This window comes from Neodiprion fabricii, chromosome 7, assembly GCF_021155785.1.
Source record: "Neodiprion fabricii isolate iyNeoFabr1 chromosome 7, iyNeoFabr1.1, whole genome shotgun sequence".
NCBI classification, from domain to species: Eukaryota; Metazoa; Arthropoda; class Insecta; order Hymenoptera; family Diprionidae; genus Neodiprion; species Neodiprion fabricii.
The window spans coordinates 12,309,833-12,328,303 of NC_060245.1; the positions used below are offsets into that span (position 1 = coordinate 12,309,833).

Below are 18,471 nucleotides of genomic sequence, written 5' to 3' on the forward strand. Positions count from 1 at the left end.
GAAACCACAACTCGATGCATCCTGTGCGCCTAATTACTTGACACACCTACTGCTTTCAAATTTTGTGCACCCATCAGTAGCAAGACAATTAACACACTACCTTTCTGCGAAATTCCCATATTCATCGCTAAACAATCCAAAGAATAATCCTTTCAAATTCAGTGGTGACTCGTGATGCGCTAATTATTCGAGGAGGTTGTTTATTTATTGTTAGTCTACATTAGTTTTCGTTTCTTGTTGAACCGTTTTTTTTTTTTTCCGAACCTGTAAAATATTTACAATTTGTTGAGTTGTAAAAAAAAAAACGAAGAGCATGTCGTACATGAGTCAATTACTATGTTGATACTTGTTGCCTTATGTAAAAACGAAAATATTTTGACTAGAGTGTGGCTCATTTCGTTTCAGGTTCTTGAATGGGGCACAGTGTCTTTGATCGACCGAAGTTTTGAGGAAGTTGCACAAATCATGGAACGCACTGGTGACGTCGCTGAACTTGTTGTCGAGCATGCCACCGATATGTGAGTTCTTTATACGTTTTCTATTGATAATAATCTGCGCTACATTGTTTAACCCTTTCAGTCATAGTGGGACCGCTACGATACTACTTTTTAAAAAATCACCTCAGAGCTCTAGTATTGAACCAAGGCCTCTGAAAATACGTATTTAGGGGTTTTTGAGTCGCCGATCACGAATATGAGGTCAGATTTTGGAAATTCCAAATGGTGGATCCGCTATAGTCGATCCAATTGGGCAATGTGACATTAAAAATTTCAATCACGTGAAATCTTACTTTATCAGGAATATTCCTTCAAATATACATGAGAAATAAATATTTCAGTTTATTTGAGATGAAATTTGAGATAGTCAAAATCCGTGGTTCTTCATCATTATCATTGATATATATATAGTTTTTTGTGTATTTTTTGTTGCTTTTTTCTGTTTTTTTCTTCTAATTGTTTTTTTTTTAATTAGAAGAAAAAAACAATAAAAAACACAAAAAAAAACAGAAAAAAAACAAGCAAAAAAGTGGAACTAGATGCTCCCCACGTCCTCGTCGTTGATTCCGGGTAGGGCTAAGAGAAAGACACGAATATAGACAAAGAAAGATAGGATGGCATTTGCCATCTTGGATTTAGGAATTATGAAGTTATGACTTCAGATTCGTGATCAGCTATTCCAAAATCCCCCAAATGACTAAATTCAGGCCAAAATATTGAGCAGAAAGATATAAGATATAAAACTTGACGTCCATCATATCAGATCTGCCATTTCCAATTATGAACATCTAATGCCAGATTCGTAATCAGCGACCCCAAAAACCCCTGAGTACAACGTTTTAGAAGAATTAATACGTATTCGGAATTTCACGTCCGCCATATTGAATTTTGAAAATCCAATTCCGAATTCGTAATCAGCGACCCCAAAAACCCCCGAGTACTAATTTTCATCAAAATTCGTGTAGATGAAAAATGTATGACTGACAGGGTTAAAATCCGATTGGACACCAATGGGGGGTGGGGGCAATACGAACAAATCTGACGATTTTTATTGTCAGTTTTTAATTTGTTTTCGTCGACCGAAGGTGTATTTTTTGTCTTGCTAATTTTTGTCCCCCTACCTTCGAACCGTATTTGTAGATTCAAATGATCATAGTAAGATATTAAGTTGCATCTATTTCCGGTATACGTTGGTTCAGTGGTACGATATTCAAGCAGAATATAACTATTAGGAAAGTGGGTCGAAGTAGGCTACTGAATGCTAAGTCAAACTAATTTCGGACATAATGATGCTAAATTTAGAGTTCGAGAACGTAGACGCGTTTGGTGTGCTACAAGGAAAAATTCTAATGATTGAAACATGACCCTTACCGATTCAATAGTGTATTACATTTCTACTTTGACACACACTAATTTTTCAACACCTACGAAGGAAAGTTCGATTTGAAAAGTAACGATGACGGTATCACTGGCATTGCGTAAAATTGGAGCTACGTAACTCATGCTGTTGACCTAAGAATTTAAGGGCAAGACTTACGCATCCGAAACTCTGAGAGGGGACACGTTACAGACTAGCGAATAAAGAATTTCAGGATTTTCGTTTATTTATGTATTCGAGTATGTGCAACATCAGGCATAGAATCGACGGCGAATTCGACGGCGTCTTGTGACAACGGTGGCAGAAAACTTAAACGAAGGAACGACGAGAGTGATGCTACACAGCGAGTGAAGCGCCTCGCGTGAGGCTATGGAGAGAGCGCCAACGAAGAGCTCTGCCGCGAGGGAAACCGAGGCGGACGAGATTTCCATTCTTGGCTAGCGAGCCGTACACGGAAAAAAAAATTCAGCTCGTAGAACTAAATATTAGATAGTTACTTGTAAACAGTTCGTCGAACTAAACGTTCTGTTATTGGAAGAGCACTGCATGGTTCGTATAACTGACTGTTAGTCAGCTGTCATAGCTGTACGTTGTTCAGCTCTCTCAGCTAAACAGCTTCGTTCGAAGAGCTGGACCAGAATTTTTCGGCTCCGCTCACAGCGCTTATTATTAAATAGTACAATTATATTGCTATTAGTATTATTTTTCATCATTATTATCATTATTTATTCAGTGTCATTTACATATTTGAATGGACTATTTAAACAATTATCTATCGACTGTATTTAAATCATACTCATGAAATTTGAAGGTTATGAAATATGTCAACGCACCAGAGCACAGCGCAACTTACAGCTCTTAGAGCAAAACCATTCAGCTGTGAGAGCTGAACAACTTGCAGCTATCAGAGCTGACTAATATACATATAGTTGCTGTAACTACAAGATAGACCGTAGAGTGCGTATAGTTACTGGAGCTGTAGAATACAGCTCGCCGAACGGAATTTTTTTTTCCGTGTAACCTCCCCGCCGAATACTAGTATCGTACAGCCTCGCGAAGTCGTCACCGCGCCACCGCCAAACAATGGAGCACCGTCGAATCCAGCAGCCAATCAACGTTTCGCGAGAGCGGAAATCGGTTTTAGCGATAAGCTAGACTTGAAGAATTTCGTAATCGAATCGAAGTTCGAGAACCAATAAGATCTGGGACATGTTTTGGGACTGATAGCGCCTATGTACGAATGTCAGATCGTCACTTGAGTCCTGGCGTATGAGAGTTACGGAGCAATTCAAGATTTTGAAGAAAAAGATGTTGAGTTGCGGAGAGAAGCTGACGATCGAGACACCGTGTTATAATTTTGTTTATTCGCGGAGAAAAGAGTGCGTATGTTCGACTCCGGCGTAGGAAACGTTATGGTGTGACTTGGTTGCGGTAAGCACTACAAATTTCCCATGGGCCAATTTCGAGGACGATTTGGAACAGCGCACTAAGTAACTGTAGGCCACTTTGTTAATTGCGTTACGAAGGTACTCGAAATTCGTTTCACATTTTCTTAGTTTGTGAAGGGTAAGAATTCTCGACCTCGTAGATAATATATTAGTGAGTCTTGGTGAGCGGTCATAGAAATGTATAACGTATATTTTCTTTAACGTTTTGGCCCGGATATGGGCCCTCCTCAGAACGATTAATTTTTTTTTTTTTGACTGTCAAGAACAAAAATTTTCCAGTCAGACATAAATTACCAAGTATGTAATACTATTAAAGGTTATTGTCTAATGTAGGTTAGTGAGAACATATCTTATATCTGTTATGATTAAAAAGTAAAAGAACTTAAAAAGTAATTTACCTTTTATAAGAAAGAGGATTAAGACGCTGGTCAGAATCATAAAATACTATTTGAAGAGCGAAGGTTCTTCAAATAGAATGACAGTGAACGTTGTCGACTTCTTCAATTGTTAAAAGTGTAGGTGTAAAAGATATGAAAGTTAGTAATCAAAAAAACTATTTATATTCACAGTGTATGAGTCAAAATATTGAAAAGTTTTAAAGAAAGGGTTTATGATAGTTAAAATAGTTTGAACGATGTCGAATAAAGGTAATGGTATCGTTATGACCCTATTCTCCATGTCTAAACAATTTTGTTGAACCGTTTGAGTCAACTGGTAAACGACGACTGTTGGGAGAATCAAATATGACCCAGAGTGAAGGTGAACAAGTATAAACATTTGTAAAAACATGTAACATAGAGGCATCAAAATTATGTACTTAGTTAAGGTTAAACAAAGTGTGATGTGTGGGCCGTAATCAGCGGTTTGTAAATATTGCTAAGATGTTCAACATTTTGTGTAAGATTAACGGAATTTGGACGTCCTACAATATTGCACATTTCTAGTAGTAACCGTTTATAATAATTGGGTTCTGCACAAAGAATGTTTGCATTGTCATAGTTGAAAAAATGATCTTTTTTGATCACATGTTCATTTATCATTATCTTGTACGTTGCGTTGATGTTCTTTGAGTCTAGTGTCTAGATGGCGGCCAGTTTGTCCAATATAAACTTCATTGCAATCGTTGCAGGGGTTTTATAAACAACGTTGGATCGTTTGCCCATTGGGATCCCATCTTTTCCCGAATCAAAGACAAGTTGTAAGTCGGTTGAGTTTTTTCCTACAAACTTGATGTTGTGTTTGTTAAATAACCTATTCAACGACTCAAAGAGACCCAATAGATATGGGATAAGGATAAATGTAGTGGCTAGTCTGTTGTTGTCATCTGCGGAAGCAGAGTCAATATTATGGTCAAGTAGGTTATTGATATGGAAGCGTCTCTTTTTTATATGTTTGTATGAAACGCCGTGTGGATAATCATTCCATCTTAAAATATTATATATAAGTGACAATTTTTTTTCATGGAATTCGATATTTGATAATTTGATGGCTCGGCTCAACAAGATTAAAGATGGTACCTATCTTGTAGGACATCGGGTGGTGGGAATTAAAATTCAAGTATCTTTGAGACCAAGTTTTTTTGTGAAAACAATCTGTTTTGATTTTAGAGTTTCTGTGTATCAGCAATAAATCCAAGAATTTGATAGCGTAATTATCTTCTATTTCAATGGTGAATTGTAATCGGGGATGATATTGGTTGAAAATATTCCGTGTGTAGTCTATTTTGTCTTTAGGAACAGCAGTTAAAATATCGTCAACATATCTGAAATAGGAGGATATTTCAAAATCTAGTTTGCTGTTGCATGACAGTTCTAGGTCTTCCATCACAAGATCTGACAAGATTGGAGAGAGAGGGGATCCCATGGGTAACCCGAATTGTTGTGCGTATGTGTTGTAACGCTAAATTCTGTTACCCTCAGAGGAAGACTTACCGTTGACACTTTGGCGCGATTCCCCACTTATTCGAAATATTAAACTATAACAAAATAAATCATATTGGGCGCCAGACGCGTTAGCATCGATTTTCAAACAATAATACAAATCAATAAAAATAACACGAAACCGTACGAAGAATAAATAGAGAACCCGTTGTATGGCTGGCTAGGCTCAGGTACTTCCACGTACGAACTGGTAGAGTAGCGGTATTAAAGGCAGCTAACAGTAATTACAGAATTAAAGAAAATAACGAAATAAAGAATAAACTCAAGTCAGAAGGAAAATGAACAGGTCAATCGATCATATATTGTCGAGAAGGTTACATGGTTGAGACAGGCAAATAAAATGGTATCGACAGCGGTAGTTAATAAAATAAGCAATCGTTGTTCACAATAATTTCGGTAGAATAGCAGTAAACGGTAGCTTTGAAACGTGAGACGGCAGTTAAGAGAGAAAAATGAAGGTAGGTCGGGAGATGCGATATAATGCAAGAATTTACTCAAAACTACACGTCACTGGGTGACGTGATCTTACCCAAGGTGCAAATGACGCTACGAAAATTGTTATTCTGTCAATTAGAAACGAGAGAACTTTACTGCAATCGGTAGAAAACAACGTAACGATAGTTCGGTAGATAATACGACAAATTTACCATGGACTATAACCGGTACGAGAGATTGATATTCATTAACAATTTACAAAATCAGTAGTGTAAACGATCGACTAGATAACTTTCGGTAGAATTATTCATAAACGGTAGAGTCAATAATTTATAACGATTACGGACCTGAGGAATTAAACAATGAATTCCTGAACATAACTTTTGAGAGAATACGAAATACAAAATTATGAGAGAGTGAGAATTTCGGAGAGTTTACAAAATAAAGAAATACACTGAATACACCGCCGTACAAAAGAATCAAGAATAATTCGCAGAACTTAACTTGACAAAATACAGAGAAAAGAATAACAGGTGAAAATAATATAAAATTGCCAATAGCAATAGAAAAAAAAGGTGCGGTAATATTTAGAGGCTGATTCTACGCTTGGTTGCACTCCAAGGAACTCGATATACGATACAGTAGGTATAAAAATAAATAAAAATATAATAAGCAATAACAGAAATAAAATATGAAGCAAACTACTATTACAAAAGAGTATGGAATGAAACGTGAAGCCAATAGGGCTCAAAATACGATAGAAAATACAAAAGCAGGCTAATAGAGATTCACAAATAATCAGAAAAGTCGTAAATACAAAAGAAATAATTATTCGGCCGTTACGAGGTCGCTCAGACACGAAAATCATTAATTACTGAAATCATGCAGTCACACGGCTGCTTACTGCAACTCTAAGCCGTGGGCTATGATTCACACAAAACTGGCATCGCACGATGCAACCAAGAAACGATAAATATAATATTGATGACCGAAATCATGCAGTCACACGGCGGCTTACTGCAACTCTAAGCCGTGGACCATGATTCACACAAAGTCGATAAATACCATAAGAAAGAATAGAAATTATGAGCAACTTCGTAACGATACAATACAGAGGCAGAAGCCTTACCTTAGTTGGTGACTGCAGGCACACAACACTGAATTTATTTTAAATAAAACTTAGAATGATCAAAAGAAAATAAGAATGAAGGAAACGACTTGAATTTATAGGTAGAAGTTAACGATAGTGCAACGATAGAGGGTGTGGAGAAACGGTAGATAAAGTAGCGATAGAACAAGAGGAAAAAGGATCGGTAGCTCAAAACGAGAGAATCATCGGGAGAATACGAATAAACACAACTGTCGCTCAGCAGGTCAAGCGTAGAATAGAAGGAGGTCAGAGTTCGGCTCGCCGATCTCGCGGTTGTCGTGAGGTGATTCTACTTCCCTTTGATTGGTTGGTTGACCCTCACCGCAAATAGGCCATCCCCCTGTGGCGAATATTGGTTACGGCGTGGTCATGCGTTTTTGATAGGCATACACAGGCTGCTTCTCGGTCAAAGTTACCGAGTGGAGAGTGACGCCTCATCGTTCACTTCGACCGGCTTTTGTACAGGCAGTAGCCGGCTGCCTGTACCCGAGGTCGTGCAGTCAGACGGTTGGCTGAACCGTGGACCACGATCCACACAATTAGTCCTTGCCGACAGGAAGGCTGCGTCGATCCTCGGAACGATGGCATTATCAATCTGGACGTAGTGGTTTGGGGTCGGTCCGGCACCAGGCCGGTAAGTCGGAACATGGCAGGTTACGGTCTGCCCTTCACGCCATCCTTGCGGAATCCGATAGAGCGGGCGGCTGGTTCCTCCTTGAGGAGCGGTGCCCTCGGCCATCGGGCGGATTTTTATCTCCCTGTTCACCGGCAGTCGAGGCGATACAGAAGGTTCGAAAGGATGCTACCCCAGGTGTATAGAAGTGCACCAAGGTAGCCAGCATAGTTTGATTAGACCATCGGTAGGCGAAGTCGTCGAGAGCTGGAAACGGTAGATATCGGTCCCTCGGTGGTCGAGATCGTTGTCGTCCAAGTACCTTATTAGCTTGCGCCGAAGCGCGAAATGAAGAATTTACAAAGAAAGAATTAGTTAAAAGTAGTTATTGCCTATTTTGTATCGAGTTCGGTTAGAGTACCCTGCTGAGGACGCGTAAACTAGAAATAATAACGGTTGTGTGCCCTTGTGACGGGCGACTCTGAAACGCCACGTCACAGTGTCCTTGTTAAATTTGAAGATTGCCGAATCAAAACAGATGTTTCAGGCTTTAACAAGTTCAGTAAGTGGGATTGGAATATTTTTATCTAGAGAGGCCCAACGATTTTTTACTGCGAGCATAGCGAGATCTATAGGCACATTGGTGAATAGAGATATTACATCTAGTGATATTAAAATGTAATTGTCTGGAATAATCAATTTATTTATTTTTTCTACCAATGTAAAACTGTCTTTGACTCTGGAGGTAGGGGGAGTGATATTTGTAGTGAGCCATGAATTAATTAGTTTATATAAGGCGTAAGTCGGGCTATTGACAAAAGAAACTATGATTCGTACTGGAATTCCTTCTTTATGGATTTTAGGGAGGCCATATGCACGTGGGGGTACACCGTTGTAAGTAGTGATACTTCTACGTATGCTTTTGTTTATTAGTTTGGAATTGAATCAGCTGAAGGTAAGTTTGTTCACCCTAGTCTGTAGGGTGTTGCAGAGGTCATATCTAGCAATTCTATAGGTGTTAGTGTCCGAAAGCTGTTGTCACATTTTGTTATTGTAAGTATATAATATACGTTAATATACGTTATACATTTCTATGACCGCTCACCAAGACTCACTAATATATCATCTACGAGGTCGAGAATTCTTACCCTTCACTTTTAAATTGGATCACTTCTGAGAACATGGGCTATATTCACAACATCGAGCTTTCACACGGAAAAGCGATAGCTGAAAAAAAATTAATTTGTGTGCCTCAATTTTTTTTAGCCCAGAACCTCGATCCGTGCCACTCCAGCAATTTCTTGGTGATATTGTCACATATATTGGAAGACTCTGTAATTTTTTCAGCCAAAAAAGGGTCCTTTTTGAATAAAAAAAATAGTATCTTCCTTTTTTGGCAAAAAAATCAGTAAAAAAAATGGTAAAAATTTTTTCAAAAATTCCTCTCGATAGCTCACAGAAAATTACAACTTTTATGTGCAGTCATTTTTTTTCAGTCACTTCAAGTTTCCGAGATATATTCATTTGAAAAAAAGGCAATTTCTCAAATAATAAATTAAAAAATCTAAAAAAATTCACACAGAGTACCTTTTACTAGTCCTTTGATATAACCAATCATTAGGGGCAGATCGGAGATGGTCGAAAAAAAAGTGGCTGAGTTGACGGAGAATCCCTCATACGTCGTTTTGATTTTGTACGAAGTAATTTAAGCAACAAACGTTGTCATCGTCAATATGAGGGTGGTCGGGATTTCGTAGCTCTCCGTGAGTGTCGTGACGTTGCGTTGTTAGCGTGAAGGTGGTAGCGTTTCCATAGGTACAACGGAGGCACTGCTATCCGTGTCTTCAACAGCTGACTCTGGATTATGTGTCACGGAGTCACTTCCCGACATATCAGTTGGGTAGCGCGAGCGAGCAGAAACGGGAGCATGTCTTGGAGCCGACCTATGGCCGTCCGACGCGTCGGCCGGCGAGTCGGAGGAGGAGCAGGGATTCTGAGTATTGATGTTTTTGCTTCAGACTCAGAATATATGTATAGAGTCATATGCCGGATTTTGATAATTACAGATGTTGATCTTTATATCACAGTCTTCAAATATGTAATGGATCATCTGATTGACAAGGGTCCAATCCAACGTATCCAAGCTGCAGATTAGTTTTGGAATCAAGAGCGATTCGACTTTGTCTTGTTCTGAGCAGTCCTTTAGGTTTAGTAGGGCGTTAAACAGTGTTTCGTCAGTTGATTTTTGAAAGTGGTATTTCTTGGTTACTAGATTGCAAATGAAGCGGTTACTATGTGGCAATGTACGCTCGTTACTTCAGGATCTAGTTGTTGTGGTTGATCTCGGGTGATTATTTTCGTATTGATTAGTTATCCCGTTATTCCTCGTGATGTTTTGCAGTCTGCTGAGATGCAATGGGCTAGGTTTTCTTGTCTGTCGAGGATATTGGAGCGTATTCCTCTAGTAAATTTACTATGCATTAATGGTAGGTGGTTAAGGTCTATCAGGAATTTCGTGAATCGAGGGGCGTCATTTCGTCCTTTGCTGGCAGCAGCTTCAGATGTCGGCTGATTCAGTGTGTCGGACTGTTTTTCACATATTTTAATACTACGGCTCTGGGGTTAAACGGAGTTTTGGTTTGGTTCAGATGAGGTAAGTGGTTGAACTCGTTCCGTAGTTTGCTTGATCGTTTCATCTCTAACAATCGGTGGCTCCGTTGCGCACCTATTGTCAGTCATACTGGCACTTGAGTCAGTGGTAACAGCAAATTAGAGATGTCTTTTATAATTCTTCCGTTCGTCCCTGTGGGGAAGAGTGGGTGGATTCGTGTGCAGACCCACGTGCTCGTGTCGGGTACTGGTCCATATGTTTCATGCGTTATTGAGCGCCGGTAGACTAAGATAGCGTATCTGGTTCGCAAGCAAGTGTTGGGTGTTGGTGAGCTATTTTGGTGCGTTTGTGCACCGGTAGACGAAGATAGGGTATTCATTTCGCGAGCACATGTGGGTGTCGGTGAGCTACTTTAGCGCGCTTGTAGGCGTCAATAGATAAGCATTCCGTATCGGGTCGTGCCCGTTTTGAGATAATAGGCAGAATTCGGAAACAATCGACAGGTGGATTTGTGGAAAGTGCGTCTGCGTTAGAGTTCGCTATTCCTTTTTCAATGGTTTGTAACGTACGAATATTATTCTAAGTGCAGTCTCCAGTACATCAGACGAGACGTCGGGTCTCCCACGATTTTGATCCACTTAGGTGGTTCGTGGTCTGTACCCAAGGTGAAGGTTCTACCGTAAAGGTAAGGGCGCAAACGTTTGATGGCATAAATGATCGCTTCTTAGCCGTCGTTTTCTTATATATTGTGACGTGGATTTTCCCGCACCACGGTCACTCGGAGAAGATGACCGAGAACTTACCGCGTGCACAATGAATCGGCATCCGCAAGGTATCTTGGACCTAAAACAATGTCGCGAAATTTGTTGGGCGCCTGGCGTGATTAACACGCCTCGAAATCGGTAATGCGATATACCGCGACCATATACTCGGTAGCTCAGTACCGCGGAGAGGGGTGGGATAAATTTTGGGGTAGAGAAAGATACGAAACACGTACGCCAACACGGTATTTTACAAAACAATAATAAAATCCACTAATATATTTCTCTCCAATCATAATATAAAAAAAAAATACTAACCAAAACAAAAGATAATTCTTCAAACGTCGCTGATCGCGACGCAAGATACCAGACAGGAATTAATGGTTTTCAATTCGCTATCCGCGAGTCTTATTCAAATGCTTCGATTCAACAGACAAAACCAGAAAAAAATTTTTATACAATAGAGAAGCTGAAAGAAAATTAAATGACTCAATCTAAACGACCGCTTATTCCTACTTGCGCTAGTCGGTACCTTACTGTTAAACAATATCTCCAGAACTAAAATTAAAATTTTACTCGGCGCGCTAATCGAGACCGTCCTCTATTAACTACGGCCCTAACCGCCAACTTAACAATAAACTCCTCGACGAAAACGGAACCGAAATTCCGACTGACACGCTAACCGCGATCGGTAATAAATCTAGAAAATTACTTATGCCTACGGGCTTTAATCGCCACTTTATTACTAACTAATAATGCAGACGCCCAAACGAAAAAGGGGCTCGTCGCGTTACCCGCGATTGTCCTCTACAAAAAAAAAATTCTTATCAACACACATCCGAGCTTACCTTTCTCCGTGACGTCGAGACGCGGTTCGTGAATTCGAACGCTCCCATTTTGACGGCTCGCGGCCTACACGAGAAATGATACTTTATCGTACTGATTTGACGTGACCCCGTGGAACGGAATTTGGTTACACTCAAATTACCGTAGGTTTGCCGCGACTCAAACCCGGGACTCGATTCGACCTTCTCGATCACTCAACAGTGGCTCTGCGTTGGTACGCGCAACTCCGGCTACGGTCGCCAAACGAAAGAATCTGTAAACGAATTTTGAGGATTTTTGGATACACAAATCATGCACGGCTATCCTCTCTCTGACCAGCCCTCACTTAATTACTCTCAAAATTCGATCGCAAGGATATCAGCAACGCTTACCGCTCCACATCCAGCTCACAGAAGCACCGACCCCCTCGTGAAGGTTACCGGCCATCGTCCTTGCAACACGACGATCTCCGCCACAGACTCGAAAACTAAATCGCAAATCGGCTCTTCGCAGGTACCTCTACGTTGCCTTATCGCCAGAACTAGAGTGATCTCAGATGGCCGATCGGCCGCAACGCCGATCTCGTTACGCTAATCCTCAGTGACGTCATCACCCTAAGAATGCACAACAATCGATCTGTCATTGATTTCGGAGATTGCGCAACTTGGCGCGCACCTGTCGTCGCGACGTGGCGCAGAACTTAAGGCTAGATCGCGATGTCGTCTTCCGCGCAGCTCTACGGGGTCCTGGGGTTGGGCGGGGTGAGGCTTCCTCGTCGCTAGCTGGTCTCTCGCGGTTGCCTCGGTCGCGCTGCAGGGATCTGCGTTGTCTCCATCTCCGCAGCCTCGGTATCCTTCCCGCGAGAACTCCGCGGTTTCGTCTTGCCTCGAAATATCTTCGGCGTCGGAGTTGGTCGCTGGCTTGCGGCCGGTGTACTCAAAAAAAAAAAATAATAAAATGAAAACAAAATCCTGCAATATCTTATTCGTAATTCACTATTTCGTCCCTGTCGACGCCCGGATGCGTGACTCCAGTTCTGGCGCTTTCTATTATTATCTCGCGACTCGATCTCCGAAACCCTCATTCCTGGATTCCGCCGAAGGTTCAGGGAGTACCTTGTAACGGGTAGGCCTAACCGAAATGCCACGTTACAATATTTATTCTTTTTTTTATAGTATCAATTACATAGTACTTCTTATTCCTTTTCTACAACAGCGGGGCGAAACTAGTGAGTTTCCATCCTCAAACGAGAATGGAAACCAGTCGATTGCATTGACCCTCACTTGCGGATGGAAACTCGCCGGTTTCGCTCCGCTGTTGTAGAAAATAGTACGTTCCCCTTGGAGAAAACGGTCGTTTGCCTCGTGTGAACTTCAAAATACCCCGTCTTCGCCTCAGTGCTCAACTTCATACTCGGCGTATAAACGACTGTTTTCTTGCTCGGTAAATAATGTACTATTCTGACACCGAGTAATTGATTTCAGTTTTTTTCAACACCCTCGATGCATACGTGTTTGGCAAATCTTCACCATCTTTGTCTTGAGTGAATATTGCTCCTATTGCAAACTTCGAAGCGCCGGTCGTTAGAACGAAGGGTTTTGCAAAGTTGGGATACTGCAGTATAGGTTCCCGATACAGACTATCGCGCAGGGTTTCGAATACAAATTGACGTTCCGCTGTCAATAGAAAAGGGCTAATTTTCTTTAGCAGATCATTAGTAGGTCTAGCAATTTTCGGAAGGTTACGAATGAATTTTCGGTAGTAGCCTATCAGGCCTAAAAACTGTTTAATCTGTTTCGATTCCTTGGGAACTAGGTAGTTTTTTATTGCTAATATTTTTTCCGGATTAGAATTCAATCCCTTTCGAGTAATAATGTGACCTGAGTATGCAACTTCTTCGCGCAGAAATTCACACTCATCTGGCTGAAGGATTAGTCCCGCATCAGATAATATCTTCATGAGTTTCCGAAATTTGGTTACCTGCTTCTCCAAGGATTGGGAGTGAATGTCTATGTTATCCAAATAAGCAAACATATCGGTACCCTGCAATCCCGATGGAACCTGGGGAATTTTTTAAGCCAAATGGCATTCTAGTATACTCGAAATGACCGTGAAAAGTCGAAAAGGCGGTCTTTGCGCCATGATCGGGATGCATTGGAATTTGGTGGAACTCAGAAGCCAAGCCGAATGTTGAGAAATATTTTGCGGAGCTTGACTGGTCTAGAATATCAACGATATTTGGTATCGGATAAGTGTCGAAAATGGTTTTTTCGTTGAGTTTCCGGAAGTCGATGACCATTCGCTATTTCTTTTCGCCGCTAGCATCTGAATTCTTGGGGATGATCCAGACCGGAGAATTGTAAGGAGATGAATAATGTGTTATAATGTTTTGATCAACGAGCTTAGTCACTTGCTTTTGTATTTCATCCTTGTATACTCTTGGGTCTCTGTAATGTTTAGTATGAATTGGTGTATCATTGGTAGTGGGGACCGTGTAGCTGGCTAAGTTTGTCTGTCTCGGGTTGTCACTTGGGAGAAAAAATACATGGTTGAATTCGATGGCAAGATTAATTATCAATTGTTCTTCTCCGTCATTCAAATGGTCCAGTGGCAACTTTTCTTTCAAAATGTCACGGCCTCTCGAATCGTAATCTACGGCTGTGGGAAGAATGTGATTCTTGTTCCTTTTTTACTCTCATAGTCTTGTGTTAGTAAGACCTGTCCGCTGCCTGCAGTAATTGTATGCGTTAGGTGTGTTTGCGCTGAGCGTGGCAATGCTCGCGAGTTCATCGACTTCTTCCAGTGTTACGACTGGTTTTCTTATTTCCATAGCTGATTCATTGGAGTTTATCGCGTAAGCGTAGACAAATCCTTGTTGGTGGGTAATCAGAGCCTGTCGCAGGAATATGTCGGGCCTACTTCCAACTATTTTATGAATTCTGTCTTTACCGAGGGATTTGAAATTTTCAGAGAAATCACTTGAGCTGTTAGTGATGATATCAATATGTCGTTTTCATTTATGAGTTTGAATGGTTTGATAGTATTGTTCGATATTATTTTTTGTTTATCGAAAGATATCGTTGCATTTTCGTTCCGTAGAAACATCGATCTTAGGATTCCGTCTTCTTGTATCGGGAACAAATCATCGTCTATATGGAATACGTGAGCATTTTCTCCGATTCGAATGCTGGTTGTTCATAATATTTTTATTGTTTCGTTTATAGCACTGGTAACGTGGATCGGACCTTCGTTGCATTCACAAGGAACATGTGCATGTATTGTTCCGAGTTCAATTACGTTTACATCAGCTCCGTCGTCAACTATAAATGGGATGGGTTGTAGTGTGAGTTCACCGGTGGTTATTCGAGCCTTCGGTGCCTGTGTGATAGATGTTGTCAGGATACGCGGTGGTATTTTCGTGTTGGTAGTATACTTGTTGAAAGGAATAACGCCGGTTTCGCGGGAGGTAAGATAGTAGTTTTTGAAACAGATAGTCGCCCTCTCCGAAGGTAAAAAATCTGAACTCAGTATACCGTCTTTGATGTTAGAGAAGTAGTGATCAACAAGATGGAATTCGTGGCGTGTATTAGCTAACTCGACGTAGAGACGTCCTATTGCTCTGATGGATTTTTCTGCTATCCCTGAAATCTGCCTAACGTTTCTCTTTGTGACGTGAACTTCGGGGTCGATTTAATTAATTGTTATCAAGTTAATGTTAGCGCCAGTGTCGATTATTAGTGTCACGTACCCGTTCAACGATTGTGGGCATTTTGCTCGAATATGTGGAGGTCCAGACTCTATTGTTTTGCGGGGTAAGTAATCTTGTGTTACATAATTAACCCTCAAATTCGGTTGCAAAGGATTTGTGATATTATACCGTTATGAGCGTTGACTGTCATTTCGCGTCTGATCTAAAGGTTGGTTTGTCGGGTCTCGTGCTCGATATTGGGTTTTGGGATTGTTCTGTTGTTGACGATTGATGTTTTTTGGGAAAACTCTTAGATCCTGGTAGATATTCGGGTTCTGGGGATATTCGGTACGGTTTGAACGGCACTTATCGCTTGAGTGGCCTTTGCGACCACACAGAGTGCAAGGTGTGGTATTGCGCTGCCTTGTTCGCCATTCTTCTATACTAAGACTTGTCTTCTTGCAGTGTCTACACACGACTTATACGGAAGATTGTTCAGGACAATATTTATCGACTTGATTGGTAAATTCACATATACTACATTTTACACGGTTTTGTGCCTGGTAGTTAGTATCACGGAACGAGGCTAGTTCAAGTCTATCTGATAATAGTTTTTCAGTCTTAGTTGGCCGTATCTATAGCCATTTGTAGGGTTTGTGGATTTTTATGTGCCACTCTTATTTCTAATACATCTAGTAAGCCTTTTATGAATCTTAGTCTTGCGGTTTCTTTGATATTTTTTTTAGCACTTAAGCATCACTGATAGACTCTGAGGCTTCAATTGACTCATACGCTTGTCTCAACAAATATTTTATCCTAGCACCGTAATATAAAACACTCTCATCTCGCCTCTGTGCTGATTGTGCAAGGTCTAACTGGATATCTGGGAGGTGTTGTTCAGATGAGTAGGCCTGTCTTAGGCAGTCAAGCAAATCTCTAAGAGAATCTGGGTTATCTGACTCAACACACTTACTCGCATCGCCATTGATTTTCATATGAATGAGTGTGGAAAATAAATTTAGTTTTGTGACTAAGACAGCCTGCTTTGCGCTTTGTACTTCAATTATGAATTCGGATACAGGCATATTAATTATACTGGGCCAAAAAAATTGACTATTTTTATTTTGAAAAATATATTGAGAATATCATTCAGTATGGTAAAAAAAAAATTTCATGAAATGTTAAGCCCTTAATATTAACTTTATTTAAGAGGTCTTTAATTAAGAGGTCTATCATCGCTATTTTTGATTTTTAAAAATAATTTGATGTTTGACGTCAGAACTGTCGAAATATTAAAGTGAAAAAATTTATGTTTACTTATCCCTTTATAAAATTAAATTCCCTACAAAAAAGGTCTGATTATAGATTTTTGTCAGACAAGCCGTTTCCGAGTAATTAAGCTTAATAAATTGATATAATTTCTCGATTAATTCTCGAGAAATTATTTGAATAATTTAAAGTCTAATATCAATGCTATTAAACGTGGGAATCAGAGCTAATACATCTTTAAAAGGCAGGTGTGGAAAAGTGCTTTCGCTAGCCATATTGTAAATTTCAACTCGGAGGTTGTGGGTGTACAAAGTGAGGACGGAGAGAAGAAATAGAAGAAGATGCTGCGTCCTCCCGTGAAGATGTTCGTATAGCGATGTCGCGTCTGTAGGCGGGGATGATGTCGATGTGCGTTATGTTGGACTAGAAGTCGTGAAGAATGAAGGTGTCCTTGTAGTAGGAGCAGGAAAAAGTTTTGCAGCAGTATGGATTTCGAACTGCAGACTTCTTTTTGGTGTATGTGTGGATCAGAGATCGATGATTGTAGAATTAGACGTCGAATATGACTTACTTCAGAGTGTCTTCAACACCATCACACAATGGTGTCACTTTTGTATTAACAATTTTGTACTTTTTGAAACCAGTCTGTCGGAGAGCACATTATAGGTAGCACACACGTGAATAATTGTAAGTGTCGTTGAATTTTCGAAAAGCGAAGACCAACACTAGCCACCAATGTTGCGTCTGTAAAGGGGGCTTACTCCCGAGCGGTAGGCCTAAACAGGTTTGGCTTCGCTTTTACGCCTAGGAAAAACTAGAAGTTGGGATAACGGCTGCATAACCGTTTGGATACTTGAGATATCAATTATATATTTGTTTGAAGAATTTGTGGAATAGTTGAAACGGAGTGTGTAGTTTACAATATCGGTAAGAAAAGTTATACGTGAGGTTGTTGAGTGTTGAAATAGAATTGATCGTGTCGAACGTTGGAATAGGAATGAATCTGAGGTAAAGATGAGTAGATGTAAGGTGCGTAACATGGTGTGGAATAGAACTAGCAAAGTCGGCAAAAAGCAAGTGGCGTCAGCCAGAATGGAAATAGCAGGACAAGAATAAGATGATAAGGTTATTGTAAGGATCGTGGGAAAGTGACGAGATGAGGGAGACGTGTGGCGATACGCCAGACGTAACGGACATATTTAGCTGGATTTGAGATCAGATTCTAGTTTTCGGATTGTGAATACATGGCCCAAATTTCAATGAAATTGATCCAAAAATACGGGACTTTTTTCTTGAAGGAGTCTCCCTTCGATATACAATATTAGCACCCATGTATATGCATCATTGTGTTGTATGCGTGTAGTACGACACGTACGCCTCTATTACAGCTATTAGATACTCGTATGCGCGCGCAGACTAGCTTCCTCACTCGGTACATAGCCTCTCTCATCCACGTGTAACACTCTTACTGCGCATCTGTTCACGCATCCCTCTCTGTTGCTCTCTCTGTCAAGCACGCTACGCCTGCCCGCTCACTCTTTCACTGGACGCATGGCTGCCCACTTCGGTCTCGTTATAGTTTAGTAAAATAAGGTTTGAATCCCATGTTTTCGATAACCAGGCTGCGTTTTTGCTCAAAAATCTAGTTTCAAGTGCTGATTGATATTTAAGGACAATCAGGGTACTCACCCCCCGGGTTGGGATGGAAGAAATTTAAAATATCCCTCGACTACTGGTTTTTCCAAAATAACTCGAAACATACTCGAGATACGATGTAGAGCACACAAAACAAAATTGTAGAGCGTAAAATCTTCTACAAAAAAGGCCCTAGCAACTTCACTCCTATTTCGAACCGT

The 18,471-nt window shown here is 40.5% G+C and overlaps 1 protein-coding gene across 1 annotated transcript in view; it reads left to right on the forward strand.

Moving 5' to 3' along the window:
• LOC124186843 (regulating synaptic membrane exocytosis protein 1) overlaps nucleotides 1-18,471 on the forward strand; it is a 1,552,625-nt gene that overhangs the window by 1,338,733 nt on the left and 195,421 nt on the right. The window contains exon 13 of the mRNA XM_046578894.1: nucleotides 406-518. Within this exon, the coding sequence (XP_046434850.1) occupies nucleotides 406-518 (113 nt within the window). The remainder of the gene's footprint in view (nucleotides 1-405; nucleotides 519-18,471) is intronic.